This window comes from Salvia splendens, chromosome 3 (assembly GCF_004379255.2).
Source record: "Salvia splendens isolate huo1 chromosome 3, SspV2, whole genome shotgun sequence".
In the NCBI taxonomy this organism is placed as follows: domain Eukaryota; kingdom Viridiplantae; phylum Streptophyta; class Magnoliopsida; order Lamiales; family Lamiaceae; genus Salvia; species Salvia splendens.
Window position 1 is genome coordinate 290648 of NC_056034.1, and position 22531 is coordinate 313178.

At 36.1% G+C, this 22531-nt stretch overlaps 1 protein-coding gene across 1 annotated transcript; it reads left to right on the plus strand.

Annotated features, from left to right (window-relative positions):
* Nucleotides 1-8788: 8788 nt before the first annotated feature.
* LOC121794122 (putative late blight resistance protein homolog R1A-10) lies at nucleotides 8789-16154 on the plus strand. Its single transcript, XM_042192144.1, has 2 exons — nucleotides 8789-9274; nucleotides 13785-16154. The coding sequence occupies exons 1-2, from the start codon at nucleotides 8840-8842 to the stop codon at nucleotides 16008-16010; spliced, it is 2661 nt and encodes an 886-aa protein (XP_042048078.1). The 5' UTR covers nucleotides 8789-8839; the 3' UTR covers nucleotides 16011-16154.
* Nucleotides 16155-22531: the final 6377 nt, after the last annotated feature.

Below are 22531 nucleotides of genomic sequence, written 5' to 3' on the forward strand. Positions count from 1 at the left end.
ACAATTGTGAATCCGCAGTTCAGAATGAAACATTTTATAGCAGATAAAAGATTAACAGCTCATCTTCCAGCATTGCTGAAATCAATAAAATATGTAGTGCAGTTGGTAGAATCATACAGCATTTTTAATTCACCTCAATTACAAGTAAGACCGACTATTTTTGACAAAACACCAAAACAAGATACGTATGTCTTAATGAATTAATGTTAAGCCTAATTGACATGATAATTTCTGATTGTTTTCGGGCCGGACTCGTATAATCATATGTATTGACACGATAATTTGAGGTTGGTTTTTTGAATTCATGTTAAGCCTAATTAGATCAATATGGACATGATAATTTCGGATTGGTGTCGGATCGATCTATAAGCCATTGATAAATAAATAAATAAATATACTTATATTCATTCTTTATTTATTTATTATACTACATTATTAGAAATTTAGTGTTGAGGAACCAGCTTCAAAAGTTTATTTTCAAACTTTTTGTTTGTTGTGCTGTCAAATATGTGTGTGTGGTCGTCAAAAGAAGTCCCCAATGTAGACCATGTTCATATATCTGCAGATGTTGTTTTCGTGAATTAGTTATATGTAAACAGCTTTAGCTGTTCAATTTAACTTTTTTGACTTTCTTTTTATCCATTTACACTTCTTCTTCTTTTTGTAATTTTTCATGTTTTAAAATTAATTTAGTTTTCACTTTTCCAATTTGCAACTACGCCAAAATAATCAAAATTCTATGTACTTTTTAGTATTAATGAAATTATATTTTTATAATTATTTTTACATTAATTTTATTAAAAATATAAATAAATAATCATAACAATAAATTAATGAAATAAGAAAAAATTAAGAAATAGGATTCCATTGTGAATCCAGCCAAATACCCTTACTTTTTATAAGAAGATTCCATTGTAAATGCCTAACATTTGCAGAGTTTTCGGTGCAACCAAATCAATTTTAAACTTGCCCAATGTCCACAATGGGTCCTACTCAATTGCCTTTTATTTTAGTATATTAATAATATTTTATATATTAAAAGTAGAATAATAGTACAATACACGTTACATTTCATATCACAAAAAACCATTCTTGCATTACAGCTGCATCGTCAACAATGCCGACGTGCAAGCCTACTTGACTAACGAATTACACATATAAGTGCAATAAACTATTTACTTATAAATAATCACAAACTTATGCAATAAACTTGAATTCCTATATTAAACCAGTGAGCTAAACATTTTACCATATGCTACGATATCCAAGAGAAATTCTAATAACTTTCTAAATGAAATTTCTTTTAAAATTAATCAAAATACAAATTAGATTCACAACTTGAATTCCTTTTATAAATAATGAAAAGACCTATTTAGAGTTGAGATTTGAGAATTTTCGAACCTCATTATATTTATATCTAAGTTCTCCCCTTATATTATCAATTTTGTAAAAATACCCAAAAATTTGTCAAAGTAAATAGTATATCATTAAATAAATGTATCACTATTTCCAATTAAATGCCAAAATAATCAAAATCAAACTAGAAAATTCACCGTTGCTCAAGTTTTAACCCCGCGAACTTTGTGTTTTTACAATTAATTAAGAACAAAACTATCTACCTTTTTTGTCGTTAATTTATGTTAATACAATTTTATTTAATGAAGCATGTCTAATACATGAAAGAGAGTCAAATCAAACGTCTTCAATAAATTTTCATCCTTAAACAAATTTGATGTGCATCCAATATCTCCAAACCTAATTCTGAAATACGAAATGTATTAAAAATTTGAAACTCAAAAAAAATAAATTATAAAATACTACTAGTGAAGATTGTTGAATCTCACATGGAGTGCATGAATGCTGGCTCAAGAAAACTTCCACTTTTCAAATTTAATGTATTTTTTCTCGAAAATCAATGCATTTCGGTGGTAGAATTGATTTCCGTGCTTAATTAAAGATATCATTGTCAAATTTCTCATTTTTATATGCTGCACAAAACGAGGTTACTATTGAATGCTTGTTTTTAAACTCTCCCCAATCAATTTCTTTAACAAAAATATGGCTCTTATTTTATCAACAACAACCAAAATTAAATTAATCACTTTAAAACTATAACGAAAGTGGATTTCGACCTTCCCACAATAAATACAACCAATTTATTAAAACAATTGTACTTAAAGAGCGTATTATTTTATATAGAAATATCGACTGTATATCTATTAAGCCATACTTTGAAATTCCCAACTACTCACTCACCATTTCGTAATTTAAAAATTGTAATCCGTCACTGAATTTCCCTTGATTTTAGAGTCAACACACGCATGCAACTTAAATATGTTCACAAGAAATCAAGAATCAATATATGCAAGCGATTTTGTTTTGAAATGTATGCATTAATTTATTGATGGAGCTATCATTAGGTCACTTCTACATCCAAAGTCAAAAAACAAACTAGTAACTACACTAATTGGAAAAATATGTATACTTAAAATAAAATAGTTGGTGGCATGTCGACTGTCACTAACCAAATACGCACAAATTATCTACTCGCATGATAAAAAAACATCGACTGAATGAAGATATCATCTACTTATAAAAATACAATGATTGCTATGACCTTAGTCTCTTTAACCTTATAACAGAATAACTAATAACTCTAGCCACCCTCCTCCAGTTTCTTTCGATCCATAATTATTAAATACTGTAATAAAAACAATTAACTCTATCATTACTTCCTCCTTTAAGAAAAGTACAAGTATTTAAACCAAAAATGCCACTGACAATTTTGCTGTCGAAAATGTGAATGATAGAAGTCCCCAATGTAGACCATGTTCATATATCTACAGATTTTGTCTTCATGAATTAGTTATATGTAAGAGCATCCGCAACGCGGCGCGCTGGCGTTCCGTGTTCCGTACAGAAGGAACGAAACGCGCGCGCGACGCGTTGCGGCCGAGTGTCCAGTCCCGGAACCGTGCCCGTCGCGTCCCTTAACCCGTCGTCGCGAGACGCGGCACAGGCTGTCACGCCACGCGCCATGGCGATGTGGCACGCCCCTGCGCCGTGCGTGACGCCCACTCGCCGGCCCGCGAGTGGGCGTCATCACTGCTGACGCAATAAATCCTTTTTCTTAAAAAAAATTCAAATTAAAAATAAAAATAAAAAATGTAAACGGTAATAATATCGTTTTATATCCGTTTTTTTATTTTTTACTCTATAAATACTCCTAATTCATCTTCATTTCATACACAACTACACATCTATTCTACCTAAATCACCTTCATTTCCTCTCCAATTTTCATCTAACATCTCATCACAAGATGTCCGGTGACGGCAACTCCGGCGGGTGGGATCTCAATGCATTCGCCGATTGGGAAACCATGTACCACACACTGGGTGATTCCGGTTCGTCAACGCCGGACACCCGGGGTTCGGCGACGCCCGGGGGTACCAACCACCCCAGTTTGAGGTTGATGCATACGCTCGTCACTCCGCCCCCCGGAGTTCGCAGGGATTATCCCAGATTCGGGAGGATTTTCCCGTTGAACCCACTCCGGGAGTGGGCCGAGGTGGGGAGGAGGCCGAGGCGGTGGAAGCTCCAGGGCGGAGTCGGAGGCGGGCAGGAAGAAGAGGAAGAGGAGGATCTAGGCCGCCATCCGTACAGCAACAACGAAACGATGGCGGTGTACAACGCCTGGATCACCGTCTCGTACGATCCCGTTGTCGGGATTCAATAATCCAACAAGTGCTTTTGGGATAAGGTCACCGAGATCTACCACCGGATTAAGCCGAAAGGGTCCCGGAAGCGCAAACACCAGATGCTCCGCTCTCACTTTGGCCAGTCGACAAACAGGTCAAAAAATTATGCGGCATCTACTCGACCGAATCGGCGCACTACCAAAGCGGAGCTTCGGGAGCCGACATTCTAAGGGCGGCTTTGCGCGTCTACAACCAGGACACCAGTAAACAATTCAAATATGTTGATATCTGGTAGGTCGTCAAGGACGAGGATCGTGGGCCGGCGGTGTCCGCTCCAGCTCGGGCTCAACCTGAAAGCACACGAAGCACACGGCGAGTGACCAATACTCGTCTGGTGACACCGGTGAAGGCAGCGGCGCACAAGAGGGTGCACCGCAGGAGTTTGCGGGCACGCACGACGATGTCCGGGGATTCAGCCGTGGGCGCCGTCGGCCGCAAGGGACCAAGGCAGCGAAGGCGGCTAGAGCGAGGAAGGGCCGAGGGGGAGGACCCCCCAGCACCCTTATGGTAGTGTACATGACCGCCACAATGGCGGACACTTCCCGCTTCTCGCCCGCCTAACGGAATTGTCTTTATGGCAGCACAACTTGACCTTCCGCCTCCTACTGCACCTCCACCGCCTTCGGGGGATGATTCGCCGGCAGAGTAGTTTCTTTATTTCTTTAAATTTGTATTTTAAATTATGCCATGTTTAATTTTTAGGATTTTAATTGTGTGTTTTTTTATGTTTTTTAATTTTTTAGTTGTATTTTTATTTTATATTGTGTATTTTTTAATGAAGTGTGTTTTTTTAATTGAATTTGGTTGAAAATAAAAATAAAAAATGAAATTGAATGAATAGTAATTTAATGAACGGTTAAGGAACGGAGGATTGCATGTTATGTTCCTTAGTTAAGGAATGGAGTAAAAAAGTAAAGTGGGACCCACAGATAGTAGTTTAAGGAATGGTTAAGGAACGGTATAACAACAGCGTTGTGGATGGCCTAAACAGCTTTAGCTGTTCAGTTTAACTTTTTTGACTTTCTTTTTATCTATTTACCCTTCTTCTTTTTTTGTAATTTTTCATGTTTTCTAATTAATTTAGTTTTCACTTTTCCAATGTGCAACTACGCCAAAATAATCAAAAATTTATGTACTACTTTTTAGTATTAATGAAATTATATTTTTTATAATTATTTTTACATTAATTTATTAAAAATATAAATAAATAATCACAACAATAAATTAGTGAAATAAGAAAAAAATTAAGAAATAGGATTCCATTGTGAATGCAGCCAAATACCCTTACTTTTTAATAAGAAGATTCCATTGTAAATGCCTAAGATTTGCAGATTTTTCGATGCAACCAAATATATTTTAAACTTGCCCAATGTCCACGTCCTACTCAATTGCCTTTTATTTTATATATTAATAATATTTTATATATTAAAAGTAGAATAATAGTACAATATATAGTACTACATTCACATTACATTTCATATCACAAAAAACCATTCTTGTTACAGCTGCATCGTCAACAATGCCGACGTGCAAGTCTGCTTGTTTCATTTTTAAACCCTCCCCAATCAATTTCTTTAACAAAAATATGGCTCTTATTTTATCAACAACAACCAAAATTAAATTAATCACTTTAAAACTATAATGAAAGTGGATTTCTAACTTCCCACAATAAATACAACGTTGTACTTCATGAGCGTATTATTTCATATAGAAATATCGACTGTATATCTATTAAGTCATACTTTGAAATTCCTAACTACTCGCTCACCATTTCGTAATTTTAAAATTGTAATCCGTCACTGAATTTCCCTTGATTTTAGAGTCAACACATGTATGCATCAAGTTATTGATGGAGCTATCATTATGTCACTTCTACACCCAAAGTCAAAAAACAAACTATTAACTACACTAATTGAAGGGAAAAATATGTATACTTAAAATAAAATAGTTGGTGGCATGTCGACTGTCACTAACCAAATACGCACAAATTATCTACTCGCATGATAAAAAAAACATCGACTGAATGGAGATATCATCTACTTATAAAAATACCATGATTGCTATGCCCCTAGTCTCTTTAACCTTATAACAGAATAACTAATAAGTCTAGCCACCCTCCTCCAGTTTCTTTCATTCCATAATTATTAAATACTGTAATAAAAACAACTAACTCTATCATTGCTTCCACCTTTAAGAAAAGTACAAGTATTTAAACCAATAATGCCACCAACAAATTTGCTGTCGAACATGTGAATGATAGAAGTCCCCAATGTAGACCATGTTCATATATCTGCAGATGTTGTTTTCGTGAATTAGTTATATGTAAACAGCTTTAGCTGTTCAATTTAACTTTTTTGACTTTCTTTTTATCCATTTACACTTCTTCTTTTTTGTAATTTTTCATGTTTTTTAATTAATTTAGTTTTCACTTTTCCAATTTGCAACTACGCCAAAATAATCAAAATTTTATTTACTTTTTAGTATTAATGAAATTATATTTTTATAATTATTTTTACATTAATTTATTAAAAATATAAATAAATAATCACAACAATAAATTAATGAAATAAGAAAAAATTAAGAAATAGGATTCCATTGTGAATGCAGCCAAATACCCTTACTTTTTAATAAGAAGATTCCATTGTGAATGCCAAAGATTTGCAGATTTTTCGGTGCAACCAAATAAATTTTAATCTTGCCCAATGTCCACAATGGGTCCTACTCAATTGCCTTTTATTTTAGTATATTAAAAGTAGAATAATAGTAGTACAATATATAGTACATTCACATTACAATTCATATCACAAAAAACCATTCTTGCGTTACAGCTGCATCGTCAACAATGCCGACGTGCAAGCCTGCTTGTTTCATTTTTAAACTCTCCCCAATCAATTTCTTTAACAAAAATATGGCTCTTATTTTATCAACAACAACCAAAATTAAATTAATCACTTTAAAACTATAATGATAGTGGATTTCTAACTTCCCACAATAAATACAAACAATTTATTAAAATAATTGTACTTCATGAGCGTATTATTTTATATAGAAATATCGACTGTATATCTATTAAGTCATACTTTGAAATTCCTAACTACTCGCTCACCATTTCGTAATTTTAAAATTGTAATCCGTCACTGAATTTCCCTTGATTTTAGAGTCAACACATGTATGCATCAAGTTATTGATGGAGCTATCATTATGTCACTTCTACACCCAAAGTCAAAAAACAAACTATTAACTACACTAATTGAAGGGAAAAATATGTATACTTAAAATAAAATAGTTGGTGGCATGTCGACTGTCACTAACCAAATACGCACAAATTATCTACTCGCATGATAAAAAAAACATCGACTGAATGGAGATATCATCTACTTATAAAAATACCATGATTGCTATGCCCCTAGTCTCTTTAACCTTATAACAGAATAACTAATAAGTCTAGCCACCCTCCTCCAGTTTCTTTCATTCCATAATTATTAAATACTGTAATAAAAACAACTAACTCTATCATTGCTTCCACCTTTAAGAAAAGTACAAGTATTTAAACCAATAATGCCACCAACAAATTTGCTGTCGAACATGTGAATGATAGAAGTCCCCAATGTAGACCATGTTCATATATCTGCAGATGTTGTTTTCGTGAATTAGTTATATGTAAACAGCTTTAGCTGTTCAATTTAACTTTTTTGACTTTCTTTTTATCCATTTACACTTCTTCTTTTTTGTAATTTTTCATGTTTTTTTAATTAATTTAGTTTTCACTTTTCCAATTTGCAACTACGCCAAAATAATCAAAATTTTATTTACTTTTTAGTATTAATGAAATTATATTTTTATAATTATTTTTACATTAATTTATTAAAAATATAAATAAATAATCACAACAATAAATTAATGAAATAAGAAAAAATTAAGAAATAGGATTCCATTGTGAATGCAGCCAAATACCCTTACTTTTTAATAAGAAGATTCCATTGTGAATGCCAAAGATTTGCAGATTTTTCGGTGCAACCAAATAAATTTTAATCTTGGCCAATGTCCACAATGGGTCCTACTCAATTGCCTTTTATTTTAGTATATTAAAAGTAGAATAATAGTAGTACAATATATAGTACATTCACATTACAATTCATATCACAAAAAACCATTCTTGCGTTACAGCTGCATCGTCAACAATGCCGACGTGCAAGCCTGCTTGTTTCATTTTTAAACTCTCCCCAATCAATTTCTTTAACAAAAATATGGCTCTTATTTTATCAACAACAACCAAAATTAAATTAATCACTTTAAAACTATAATGATAGTGGATTTCTAACTTCCCACAATAAATACAAACAATTTATTAAAATAATTGTACTTCATGAGCGTATTATTTTATATAGAAATATCGACTGTATATCTATTAAGTCATACTTTGAAATTCATAACTACTCGCTCACCATTTCGTAATTTTAAAAATTGTAATCCGTCACTGAATTTCCCTTGATTTTAGAGTCAACACACGCATGCAACTTAAATATGTTCACAAGAAATCAAGAATCAATATATGCAAGCGATTTTGTTAGCAATTGATCACAGTTGATAACTATCTTACATTGATAACTAATAACTATGTCAACGACATACGTTATTGATGTCAACACGAAGACATTTTTATGTCAAGTAAATGTAGTTGACGTACGTATGTCTTGTGTTGACATGTAATATAGATGTCAACACAAAGTATACATATGTCAACTACATTTTGTTGACATATAAATGCCTTCGTGTTGACATCTATAACATGAGTTACTTAAACGATTTCATATTAAAACTCGTGTAGTCCATAGATGGGACTATTTTTTTGGACGGAGGGAGTAGTGCGCAAACATTCAGCATGCATAACCATATAACTTGAATTTGTTAGCATTGCATATTGTACATTAATTATATAAAAAAAAGGTTAGATAGTTTAATTCTTATTTTATTTTAAACCGTTAAAATTATGGGATAAAATGTTGGTATTGGAACAACCCCTGGAGTGACTATAGGCCAAGATTAAAAAATTAAGGTTGGGTCCTATAAAAGAGAGGAAATGAAGAGGGTGAAATCAATGGCGGACGCAGCAGTAGAGTTCCTGTTGAAGAACCTCATCGAGCTGGTGGCCCACCACAGCCACCTGATAACTGAAACGAAGAGCCAAGTGAAGTTGCTGGAGGAGGATCTCATCATCTTCCGCGGCTTTCTCAAGGACTCGGTGAAGAGGAGGAAAAAGAATGAGGGCATCCAGTTACTGGTGAACAACATCCGCGACGTTGTTTATGAGGCTGAAGACACCATCGATGCCTTCGTCACCCTGTCCACCGACAACAACAGGTCAAGGAATTACTTTGCCAAAGCTTTCAAGTCGCTGCTCACACTCCACGACATCGGGAAACGGGTGAAGGAAGTGCGGGTGAAAGTCGACAAGGGTAGGGCTGATTTCAACCTCCTCAGCCTCCCCGATGAAGACAAACATGAAAAACCTGAGGTCAGCTATCTTTTTCTGCGATTGCCGTCATATTTTGCTTCGACTTGTGTTATCTTCATTTTAGAGCTTTCCCAATTGGCATATATTCAGACTCCAGATTTACAACTTTTGCTACAGTTAAATAAAGAAATAAAGAAAACAAAGTGTGAGTTTGATCTCCATCAAAAATAATTACTCTATATTTATTTTTCCATTTCTAATCGCCCATTAAAATTAGTCTCTATTTATTTGTTTATAATACCCCATATTTTTCTTTCTAATAAAATGAGTCACATCTTTTACTAATTATTTTTCGTTCTTTGCCATACCAATTTTATATTCACAATCAAAATTATTTTTTGCCAACAAAAATGGTTTATAGGAAAAGAATGATAAGTATTACTATAACCTTATGTATTTAAATTATCTTCATAATTAGCTCATGACCTTTAGATCCATTTAAACTTAAATTCTTATTTTTTATGTCTCAAGTTATTTAAATCGCATTTCATTTTAAAATATCTCAAATTACTCAAGTCATTTCTAATGACTAAGATCTAAATATAAACTACGTATAAAATGACTTTAAAAAAACCTAAAAATGAACTTCTTGTAAAATGAATTAAAAAATCTAAAAATGAACTTCGTATAAAATTAAGATTTGCTTAATTTATTTTATCCATCAGATTAGGAAAATGGACGACTAAGATTTGGTTTCTGCTTCGGTGCTAGGCAATAGAGATATACAGTTATAGGTATGTTGGAAGGGTTAAAATAAATTCTAATTTTATATCAAAACAACCAAATATGAATCTTTAGATAAAATATGGATGGTAGAAATCTAGGTTTTTTGCCAACGTTAGTTTAATGTGAAGAACATTAAGTGGTAAAATGGCCCAATTGATAATTGTATTAGATATACATATAATTCAAATATACACACATTTTATTGCCATTATAAACACTGCATATAGTCCCATTGCAGTTGAGCATTGCAACGTATGCACTAAATCAAAACTGCTTGCAAATTCAAAAACACACTTAACAAATTTTTTTGATATTATACACATTTGACTTAGGGCATAAAAAATGCAATGAAGAGTATTATACTATAGGTCGTTATAGAAATATATAAGCTACATTTCGTGCAATTCTTTTCAATTTAACGCAGTTGAGATTTCGTTAGAATTTTTGAAAAGTTACATTTACTTTGATATATAATAGAGTAGTATGTAAAAATATAATTTAAATCGGAAAATTTACACTTCATCCGTCCAGCATTAGAAGTCTCATTTGAGTTTGATACGAGTTTTAAGAAATAGAGTATAAAGGAAAGTGAGTGGAAAAAGATAGTGGAAAGTGAGACTCATTTTTATATACTATGTAAATGTAATGAGTTAGTGGAATGTATGGTCCACCTATCATTTATAGTGAAACTGAACTTGAATTCCTAATCGCGGACGTACTAAAATGGTAATAACGGATGAAAGGAGTATAAAATTTAATTTTTAAGATTTATATATATGAGTCTCATTATCCACAAATCCACTCTTAAAGACTGAACCACCGAACCATACCAAATTAGGGCTTTTAGATCTAGTTTTTTATGGATGAGATACACAAATTTATAAATTATTTTCGCCTTCATCACGAGCCTATTTTAATTCATCCGAATGTAAATAAGTCATACTAACATGTTACGATGATTTAACTTCATTCCAGAATATATTACTTCATTCCAGTAGGTTTTTACTTCATTCCAATAGGATTATTACTTCATTCCAGTACGTAAATGCGGTTTTACCGTCGCGTGCCATTCTTCTCTCTACAATATCTATCACCACTTCCACGGTGTTGATATGGTTTAATAAACACATGGAATAATGTAATAAATAATTGGAATGAAGTATGTGTAGAAGCATTTGAAGTTCTACTGGAATGAAGTAAAAATCTTATCCAATGAAGTAATAACGTTTCTGAATGAAGTAATAAACTCACTTGAATAAATTGTATTTTTAAATGTGAATCAGGTAAAAACCCACGTCAATGAATTTGAATGAAGCATATGTTGAATCATTTCAAAACCTACTGGAAGCAAGTAAAAACATCTTGTAGTTTCAAGGTATTACGTACGGAATGAAGTAATAAACCTATACAATGAAGTAAAATGAGCTTGTAATGAAGCCGAAAAAAATTTACACATCAGCACATCTCATCAAAAAAACTAGATCTAATGGCCCAGATTTGGTCTCTAGTTCGGTCTTTAAAATTGGTTCGACATTGATCACAACTCTATATATATATATATATATGGAGATGATCAAAGTATAACTAATATTAAGTGTATAACTACATAACAAATCTCAGCCATTAGATCAAGATGATCTAGTTCACTATATGGGCATTTTAGTTCACTATATGAATTTCAAAACAAGGAGTGAACTAAAATACCATCATAGTGAAGTATTTTCTCCATGAAGGATTTAGTTCACTATAATGGCGTTTTGGTTCACTCCTTCCTGTAGTGAACTAAATCGCTTCTTATAGTGAACTAAATTCGTGTTTCTAGTTATGCATTTAAGTAGTGATTTACGTAGATCACTACTCTCTCTCTCTCTATATATATATATATATATATATATATATATTCATATATGTAGGGGTGTGTTAAGGTCGTTCACAGCTTTTTAGTGTAAGCTTCAATCAGATCACAGCCCTTGGATCCTTGAATTTGATGGTTGTGATGACATGCATTATTTGACGAAAAATCTGCATTATTGGTCGGTGTACATTATTAGAATGAAAATCTACATTATTACACTATAATGGTGCATTATTAGTTGGTGTGCATTATTCAACTGAAAATCTACATTATTAAATGACACAGCCGTCAGATGACAAAATCGTGGGGCTGAGATTCAGTTGAATGTTTGGATAATATTTACACGAAGGATGTGAATACATCCCTATATATATAGGTATGTGATCATATGATAACCTTTATTTATGGTGATAACCTAATAACCCTCATTTTATGGACGAAAAGTATCATTTTATAAAATAGAATATCATTTTATGGATTAAAAGTATCATTTTATGCATGCTGAAAAAATATCATTTTATAGTGTATAAATATCATTTTTAGTAAAAATGATATTTTTGACCCATAAAATGATAGGTTATCACCATAAATATGGTTACCATTCTAACGCACCCATATATATATATATATATATATATATATACACACACATTGATCACAACTCTATATATATATATATATATAACCTATATATATAGGGAGATGATCAAAATAAGTATGTGTTTAAATCCATAAATGCAGCTCAAATCTTAGCCCTAGGATTAGATGATCTAATGGTCAATAATTAACCAAAAACACGGAAGGTCATAATTAAGCAGTTTTAGATCATATTATAAGATTTGAATTTAATGTCATGTTAAGATCATTTTAGGTCATACTTGGTTAGCATGACCTAAAAATAAACTAACTATGACCTAAAAATGCCCTACGTATGCTTTTGTTCTATGTTTCTGTATTTAAATCTAGTTTTCATAGATTACATTTTTTTATGTAAATAAAGTAAAAACTCAGGTTAATGAATTCAAATGAAACATATGTTGAATCATTTCAAAACCTACTGGAAGAAAGTAAAAACATGTTGTAGTTTCAAGGTATTACGTACGGAATGAAGTAATAAACCTATACAATGAAGTAAAATGGGCTTGTAATGAAGACCGAAAAATTTACACAGCAGCACATCTCACAAAAAAACTAGATCTAATGGCCCAGATTTGGTCTCTAGTTCGGTCTTTAAAATTGGTTCGACATTGATCACATTTATTCAAATGCGTTTATTACTTCATTCAGAAACGTTATTACTTCATTGGATAAGGTTTTTACTTCATTCCAGCAGGACTTCAAATGCTTCTACACATACTTCATTCCAATAATTTATTACATCATTGCATGTGTTTATTACACCATATCAGCGTTGTGGCGGTGGTGATAGATATTGTATAGAGAAAAAACAGCACGCGACGGCGAAACCGCATTTACGTACTGGAATGAAGTAATAATCCCACTAGAATGAAGTAAAAACCTACTAGAATGAAGTTCAATCTTCGTAACATGTTAGTATGACTTATTTACCTTTAGATGAATTAAAATATGCTCGTGATGAAGGCGAAAATAATTGATAAATTTGTGACTCTCATCCAAAAAAACTAGATTTAAAAACCTTAATTTGGTATGGTTCGGTGGTTCAGTCTTTAAGAGTGGATTTGTGAATAATGAGACTATATATATATATATCATATGAAGTATTGTGTGAAACAAATTTTAGTACTATAAATCTGGCAGATGGCGTAATAAAAGCCGTTGATCACCTTAATCTAATAATAATATTTTTAATGTGTATTCTTGTCTGTATAATAATAGGTTTGTTAGGAAGTAGAATATGAGATTTTGGTTGTTTATTTTAGTAGTCCATTAATATTGTGTATGAAACAGGTTCGGCCTCCAAGGCATAAAAATGTGGTTGGTTTTGAAGATGTTTTCACAGAGCTTATAGAGCGTCTGACTACAGAAACTAATTATATTGATGTAATTTCTCTGACCGGAATGTTTGGGCTTGGCAAGACAACCTTGGCATGGAAGATTTTCAACGATCGACGCATCGTCTTCGAATTCCCCCTCCGCATTTGGGTCTCCGTTTCTCAGCAGTTTTCAGACAAGGACATCTTCATCGCCATCCTCGAAAAGATCATCCCTATAAACGAGGAACTACGTGCCAAAGACGAGCAACACTTGTCCGAAATGGTGGCCACTCATCTCAACGATAGGAAGTTCCTGATCGTGATGGACGATGTCTGGTCTCATAAGGATTGGGACAGAATCGAAAAGGCTCTGCCTGCCGACAACAAGATGGGTAAAGTCTTGATCACGAGCCGGGAAGAAGATTTAGGCAAATATGCTAGTCGCCCGAGGGAACCCGTGAGGCTGCGTTTCTTCTATCAGGAAGAGAGCTGGGAGCTGCTCCGGCTGGAGGCTCTTGGCCAGCTCGACTGCCCTTCTGATTTGCATAATATTGGGAATTTGATTGCAAAAGATTGTAATGGATTGCCTCTTGCAATAGTGGTGATAGGAGGCATCCTCGCCACCAAGTATTCAGCTTCAGATATCGGCGCAACGGAAAGGGCGTGGGAGAAGGTGTCCAAACGTGTGGGCACCCATCTGATGAACGAGGATCCAAAGGATCGCATGAACAAGTTCATATCGTTGAGCTATGACAAGTTGCCTTATTATTTGCAGGCATGTTTTCTTTACCTTGGGATGTTTCCTGAAGATTATGAAATCCCAGTTTCCAAGCTGATCCGCGTGTGGATTGCGGAGGGATTCATAAAGCACGAGAAAGGATGCAGCTTGGAGGAAACTGCACAGAACTATTTGGAGTATCTTATTAACAGAAACTTGGTCATGACTGAGAAGATGAAACCTAATGGCAAGGTTAAAACATGCCGGATTCATGATGCCTTGCGTGATTTCTGCATAACTAAAGCTGGAAAAGAAAAAGACAATTTTCTCCAAGAAATTAAGTATGTTGATGGTGTTTTTGACCCTCCTCTCTCAGACATAACAAACTGCCGCCGTCTTGCCATCCATTCCAACTGCTCGAGCTTCCTCAGTTCGAAGCCTTCTGGCCCACGCATCCGCTCATTTGCTTGCATTCCCAACGAGGAATACAACTTGCAAGATGCCAACATTTCAGCCATCCCTGCAGCTTTCAAATTGCTCAGAGTTTTAGATGCCAAACCCATCATATTTACCAAAATCCCCAATGATATGTACCAGCTTCTTCATCTGAGGTTCATGGTCTTGTCTTTCAATCTGCAAGTCCTTTCAGCAAAGTTCAGCAAGCTATGGAACCTACAAACCCTTGTAGTCCACACAACATCCCGCACGCTCGATGTCAAAGTGGATATATGGAGGATGAAGGAGCTAAGGCATTTCAAGACGAATGCATCTGTCACCTTGCAAAAGCCGGGGAAGGACAGCAAACATGGTGCACAGCTTCGAACACTAGGCACAATCTCAGCAGAGAGTTGCACTGCAGAGCTTATAGATCGAGCCTCTAATCTGTTGAAACTAGGCATTCGTGGGCGACTGGCCTCGCTCTTTGAAGGCAAGATTGGATCTTTTAACAGCTTGGTGAAGATGACGAAGCTGGAGAAGTTGGAGCTGATAAACGACGTGTATCCCAAGCTGGCTTCTGAAGAGAAACTGCTCATCCTGCCTCAGCCTGACAAGTTTCCCACTACTCTCATCAGCCTTACACTGTGTTCAACTCATCTTAAGTGGAGTTACATGTCTACCCTCGGACTGTTGGAGAATCTACAGGTGCTCAAGCTTAAAGATAAAGCGTTTATGGGGAGCACTTGGGAGGGAGTTTTAGGGCGTTTCCATCACCTCGAGTTCTTGTACATTGATCACACAGATTTATGTATTTGGAAGGCTTCATCGCAACATTTCCCTCGGCTTAAAGGCCTTGTGCTGCGCAAGTGTGAGCATCTTCTTAAGATTCCAGCTGAGCTGGCTGAGATACAGAGCTTCCAAAATTTGGACTTGCATTTTTGTAAAACTGCTGCTTCCTCTGCTAAGTTGATCAAGGAGGAAAAGAAGAGGAATAATGCTCTGTTCAACCTCTCTATTTTTCCGGCTATACATGATCTTGCTTGACTGGTAAGATTGTAGTAATCTTCAAGGGTTTTTCTTGTGGGATTCTTTTCCCTTGTCGTAATTAGGCGAAACCACATTTTATAAGTGGAGATTAGCTTCCACTTATTTTCTTTTTCTGTCCGATCATTCTCTTCTTCTCTTTCATTCTTCAAATTTCTAATGTCCTCTTTGATTTTTGCATTTATAATGCTTATAAAAATAGATAAATCTCTTCCCTGCACTACAATTAAAGAGGTTTTCTCCCTCAGACATTTCTTTTACAAACAAGTTAAATACAGAGGAAATATTAGAGAAAAATGGGTTCATATTATTATAGTAAATGAAATGACTGAATTTTACAAAAAAAAAATGGGTTCATACTATTACTAGGGTCAAGAAATTGAAGATGTTTGCTTAGTTCTATCTATTTACTTTGACTCAACCAGAAAATGTACTCGCCGTCTATATCTCTGGATTTTGTGGTTTTCCTGTCATGAGGCTTTAATGCTTTGGCATAAAAGCTGTAATGAATTTCTGAGTTTAAAGAATGGATCATCACTATCCCACCCTTACATATTTTTACTCATACTTTGAACCTTATCCTCAGTCTTTAGTAATTGTATCAATATTTACAAACACACAGTAAATGAATTGTGCATACAAGTGAAGAAATCATGTTAAGGTTTGTGGCCATGTGTGTGGCTCGTAGATGATTCGGTTGAGATGGCTGACGCGCATAGGAGCTCGGTTTGTAACAGAAATAACACCATACAATCAGTTGTGAGAGAGCAGTTGCAACTAACAGCTGATAGCCGTTGAGTGGAGTTAATCAACGTTACATGAAGAGTATATATGCATAGCATGAAGCCATTATCAAGAGAGAATCAGATTGTGAGGAGAATCAAAGAGAGAGTGAAGAGAGAGACGTCGATACTTGTATCTTGAGTGAAGATAGCTAGTGTGTGCTGTTCTTCCTTCTCATTTGTGTTTCCTATTGTAAATCCCATCTTCAAGAGTGTGAATAAACATCTTAGATAGTTTCCCGTGGACGTAGGTTTGATTTTGAACCGAACCACGTAAAGTCTTCTGTGTTCTAGTGTTTCTTGATCGAGTTCCACATTCTCATCGTCATCGACTTAGCCACCATTCACAATTGGCGCCGTCAGTGGGAACGATTGAGAAGAAGATGGCGATGGCAAGGTTGGAGACCGAGAAGTTCAACGGTTCTAACGACTTCGGTCTCTGGCAGATTAAGATGAGGGCATTGCTCACTCATCAAGGTTTGGATGATGCTCTTGACCCGGAGAAGAAGGATGAAAAGCCTGAAGAGAAGCAGGCTGAGATCATGAAGAAAGCAAAGAATGTGATTATTCTGAACTTGGATGATAAAGTTTTGAGAGAGGTCGCTAGGGAGCAGACTGCAGCAGCAATCTGGAAGAAATTGGAGGATCTCTACATGACTAAGTCCTTGGCGAACAGATTATATCTCAAACAAAGATTGTATTCTTTCAGATTCATCGATGACAAGGCGGTTGAAGACCAGTTGGATCAGTTCAACAAGATTCTGGATGATTTGGAAAGTGTTGATGCGAAGATGGAAGAGGAGGACAAAGCGATCGCACTGCTAAACGCTCTTCCAAAATCATTTGAGCATTTCAAAGATGCCATGTTGTACGGGAGGGAGAAATCCATCACCCTCATTGAAGTGCAAACAGCTCTCAAATCAAAGATCTTGCAGAGGTCAGAGAATGGTCTTGCTGAAGCATCCGCGGAGGTTCTGAATGTAAAGAAATTCAAGTTCAAACCAAAGTCCAAGCCCGCGGCCCCCAAGAATTTTCAAGAAAGAAAGGCAGAGAAGAAGGAGACCCTAGCTGTCATTATTGCAACAAACCAGGGCATATTAAGAAAAATTGTTTCTCTTGGAAGAGAAAGCAAGCTGGGGAGAGGAATGATCAAGGTTCCACTGATGTAGTGCAGGAAGAACTAGTTCATCATATTATGAACGTTGTTGATAAAGAAATAGGAGAATCATGGATCATAGACTCAGGCTGCAGCTTCCATGTGAGCTCTCACAAGCAGGGGTTTGAGGATTTCAAGGCTTCTAGTGGCTCTGTGATCCTAGGCAATAATCAGACTTGCAGCGTGAGGGGAAGAGGAAATATCATATTGAAGATGGTGGATGGTTCTGTGGTGTTGCTCACAGATGTGAGGTTCATTCCTGAGATTAAAAGGAACCTTGTCTCTCTTGGCCTTCTTGAGACAAAGGTTATGGTTTCAGGTCAGAAGATGGGAGAATGGTTGTCTACAAAGGTTCCAAATCGGTGATGATAGCAGTCAAGAAGAACACTCTCTATTATCTTGATGCATCTGTGATCACTGGGAGCACACATGTTGCTCAGAGACAGACTGGAGCACTCACTTGGCATATCAGGTTGGGACATCTGGGCACAAAGGAGATGCTGAGATTGGCCAACAAAGGTGTATTCAAGATGGATAAGAACCAAGATTTTAGCAGATGTGAGCAGTGCATGATGGGCAAGAGTAAGAAACGACCATTTCCAAAGGGAAAGCACACTTCAATGGCTGTTCTTGAATATGTTCATAGTGATATATGGGTCCGGCTCAACCTCCAACTATGAATGGATGTAGATATTTCATGACTATAATTGATGACTTCTCAAGAAAGCTCTGGGTTCAAGTATTGAAAGAAAAGTCAGAGGCATTTAAGTTCTTCAAAGAATGGCACATTATGGTTGAAAGAGAAAAGAGGATCAGCCTCGAGTGTTTGAGGACCTACAATGGTCTGGAGTTTCTGTCTGCTGAGTTCTCTGAATACTGTAAGAATAAGGGGATCCAAAGACATAAGACAGCACCAAGAAACCCCCAACAAAACGGGGTGGCTGAAAGGATTAATAGAACCATCATGGAGAGAGTTAGATGCATGCTGCTATCCTCTAGAGTTGACAAGAGATTTTGGGGGGAAGCTGTGGCTACTGCTGCGGTGGTTATAAACAAATCTCTCTCATCAGCCGTGAATTTTGAGATACCTGATGCAAGATGGCATGGATTTCTACCGGATTTCAATGGGCTTAGATCTTTTGGATGCAAGGCATATGCACACATCAAGCAAGGAAAGCTGGAGTCAGAGCATTGAGATGTATCTTTCTAGGTATCAGGCTGGATCAAAGGCATACAGGCTCTGGTGTACTGAGCCAAGAAATGGGAAGCTAGTTGTTAGTATAGATGTCACGTTTGATGAGGATACAATGCCTTACTTGGCAGAAAACAGAAAGTCTACATTAATTGAGGTGGAGGCAGTGGATCAGAGTGTAGTTGCTGAGAATGCAAAAGATGAGAGGCACTCAGATTTTGATCAAGATGCTTCTTCCTTACACTCCACCCCCACTGTCCAAACTGAGCCAAGAGGAAGACCAAAGAGAATCACAAAGTTGCCTTCCAGATTTTCAGATTACGAAATGGCTTATTTTGCTCTCCATGTAGGAGAATGCATTGAGTTCGATGAACCTGTCACATATGAGGAGGCAATGAAGGGGAATGAGTGGGAAAGCTGGTTTGAGGCTATGAAAGAAGAAATAGACTCTCTGATGAAGAATAGAACATGGATATTGACAGATAGGCCTCCCTCTCACAAACCTGTGGGATGCAAATGGATTTTCAAGAAAAAGGTGGAGGTTTCTAATGAGAACAAAGTCAGATACAAAGCAAGATTAGTTACAAAAGGATATCTACAACAGGAATGGGTGGATTTCAATGAAGTGTTCTCTCCGGTTGTAAAGCATTCTTCTATAAGGATCTTGCTGTCAGTTGTTGCTCAGAATAATTGGGAATTACATCAACTTGATGTCAATACAGCATTCCTACATGGAGAATTGATTGAAACCATATACATGGAGCAACCTAAGGGTTTCATTGTTGAAGGGCAAGAGGACAAGGTCTGCTTATTACAGAAAAGTTTGTATGGCTTGAAACAAAGTAGTAGGCAGTGGTACCTCAAGTTTGATTCACATTTGAGCAGCATATGTTTCACAAAATCAGCCTATGACAATTGTGTATACATAAAGTCAGATGGAGAGAAGGCAGTGGTCTATCTAGTTTTGTATGTTGATGATATGCTTGTAGCAGCGGGTAGCATGGATCAAATAAGATCTGTGAAGGCTGAATTGAGCAGGGAGTTTGACATGAAAGACTTAGGTGAAGCAAGAAGGATTCTTGTAATGGATATCCAGAGAAACAGAAGTAAAGGGGAGATATTCCTGGTGCAAAGTGATTACTTGAGCAAGGTGCTTAAGAGGTTTCAAATGGAGAATTCCAAGAAGGTAGCTGTTCCAATAGCTCAGCATTTCAAGCTGTCATTACAGCAGATTCCAAAGTCAGATGAAGAAAGGCAAGAGATGTCAAAGATTCCCTATGCGAGCATGATTGGAAGCATCATGTATAGCATTATTTGCACGAGGCCAGACTTGGCTCATGGTGTAAGCGTGACAAGTAGATACATGAAGGAGTATGGAAGAGAACACCGGTATGCTTTAAAGTGGATTCTCATATATTTGAAAGGTAGCAAGGAGCTTGGAATATTATTCAAGAGAGTTCATTGTGAAGATGATGATGCACTTATAGGGTATTGTGATTCAGACTACGCTGCAAACTTGGACAGCAGAAAATCTCAAACGGGCTACATTTTCAAATTGTATGGTGCTGCAATAAGTTGGAAATCCAATCTCCAATCAGTTGTTGCCTTATCTACTACGGAAGCAGGGTATGTTGCCCTCACGAGGCAGTAAAAGAAGGGGTCTGGTTGAAAGGGATCCAAGCTGACTTCGGAGTAAGGCAGAATAAAGTTAAGGTGCTATGTGACAGCACCGGAGCCATTAGTCTAGCTAAGCATCAAGTATTCCATGAAAGATGCAAGCGTATAGACATCCGGCTACATTTCATCTGAGATATGATTGAGAAAGGAGAAGTGGAAGTGGTGAAAGTCAGCACTGAAGATAATGCGGCTGATGCATTAACCAAAGCGCTACCAATTTCTAAGCTAGAATATTGCTTGAGATTGGTGGGTGTGATTACTCAGTGAGGTGGAGTGGTGATATGGAGACAAAGGTCTAAGAATAAGTTCACATGTCCAAGGTGGAGATTGTTATGGTTTGTGGCCATGTGTGTGGCTCGTAGATGATTCGGTTGAGATGGCTGACGCGCATAGGAGCTCGGTAACAGAAATAACACCATGCAATCAGTTGTGAGAGAGCAGTTGCAACTAACAGCTGATAGCCGTTGAGTGGAGTTAATCAACGTTACATGAAGAGTATATATGCATAGCATGAAGCCATTATCAAGAGAGAATCAGATTGTGAGGAGAATCAAAGAGAGAGAGACGTCGATACTTGTATCTTGAGTGAAGATAGCTAGTGTGTGTTGTTCTTCCTTCTCATTTGTGTTTCCTATTGTAAATCCCATCTTCAAGAGTGTGAATAAACATCTTAGATAGTTTCCCGTGGATGTAGGTTTGATTTTGAACCGAACCACGTAAAGTCTTTTGTGTTCTAGTGTTTCTTGATCGAGTTCCACATTCTCATCATCATCATCGACTTAGCCACCATTCATAAATCAGCTCAATGGGAATACACCCACAAGTATTTTCCAGAAGGGAAAGATGAAAAACATCAAAAGCAGACAATCGCGGATGGTGATGGTGATGGTGATGAGATGATGATTGGGATGCTTGCATTTGTTGGGGTTTAAGGAACGAGATACATCCCCTTCGAGTCCTTCCTTCTCCCAACCCAAATGGGTTTTTTGAATATGTATCTCAAGGTCAAGGTCAAGAGAAAAACACCCAAAATATAAAATAGATGCCTGTCATTCTCATTATACTCTCTACTAAACCAATAATGAATACGAAAATTGAAGGATATTGAACTGGGTATAAATAACAGCACCCTTGCTTTACGTCCTGCATGATGCATAACAACTGCCAGACCAATTAAATCTTACTTCCAATTCAATCAAGCATACACTACACTATGTCTTTCTTGTCGTAATACTTTCATCTGCTTCTTATACCCAGCTTTTCTGCAATGAAAAGGAATGCAATAATTATGCAAAAGCAGGTCTTACCTTGCGAAATGAAATCATAACCAAAAACAAAAAGCATTTAGCAGCAGAACTTAATTGATGTAGAGATCATCACAAAATGAACCACACAGATGATCAACATATAAACTCCTTTTCACAAAAAGATTCTTCTTTGCCATCTGATACGAATGCCCAGGCAGCAGAGGAGCCAGCCATGGCCGAGGAACCGAGGGCTGTTACGGACACAGAAGACGCAGCAGCGACGAGGACCTTGAGGCCGCGGGATCGGATCAAGCCGCCGACGCATAGGAGTCTTTTCTATTTTATATTTTTGTTTATTCTATTTTAGGATTATTCTCGTTATTATATTTCTATTTGAGTTCAGGTTTTCTTAGTTGGTTCTTTCCCGAACGTATTAGGATTAGGTCAAACCAACCCTAGGATTTTAG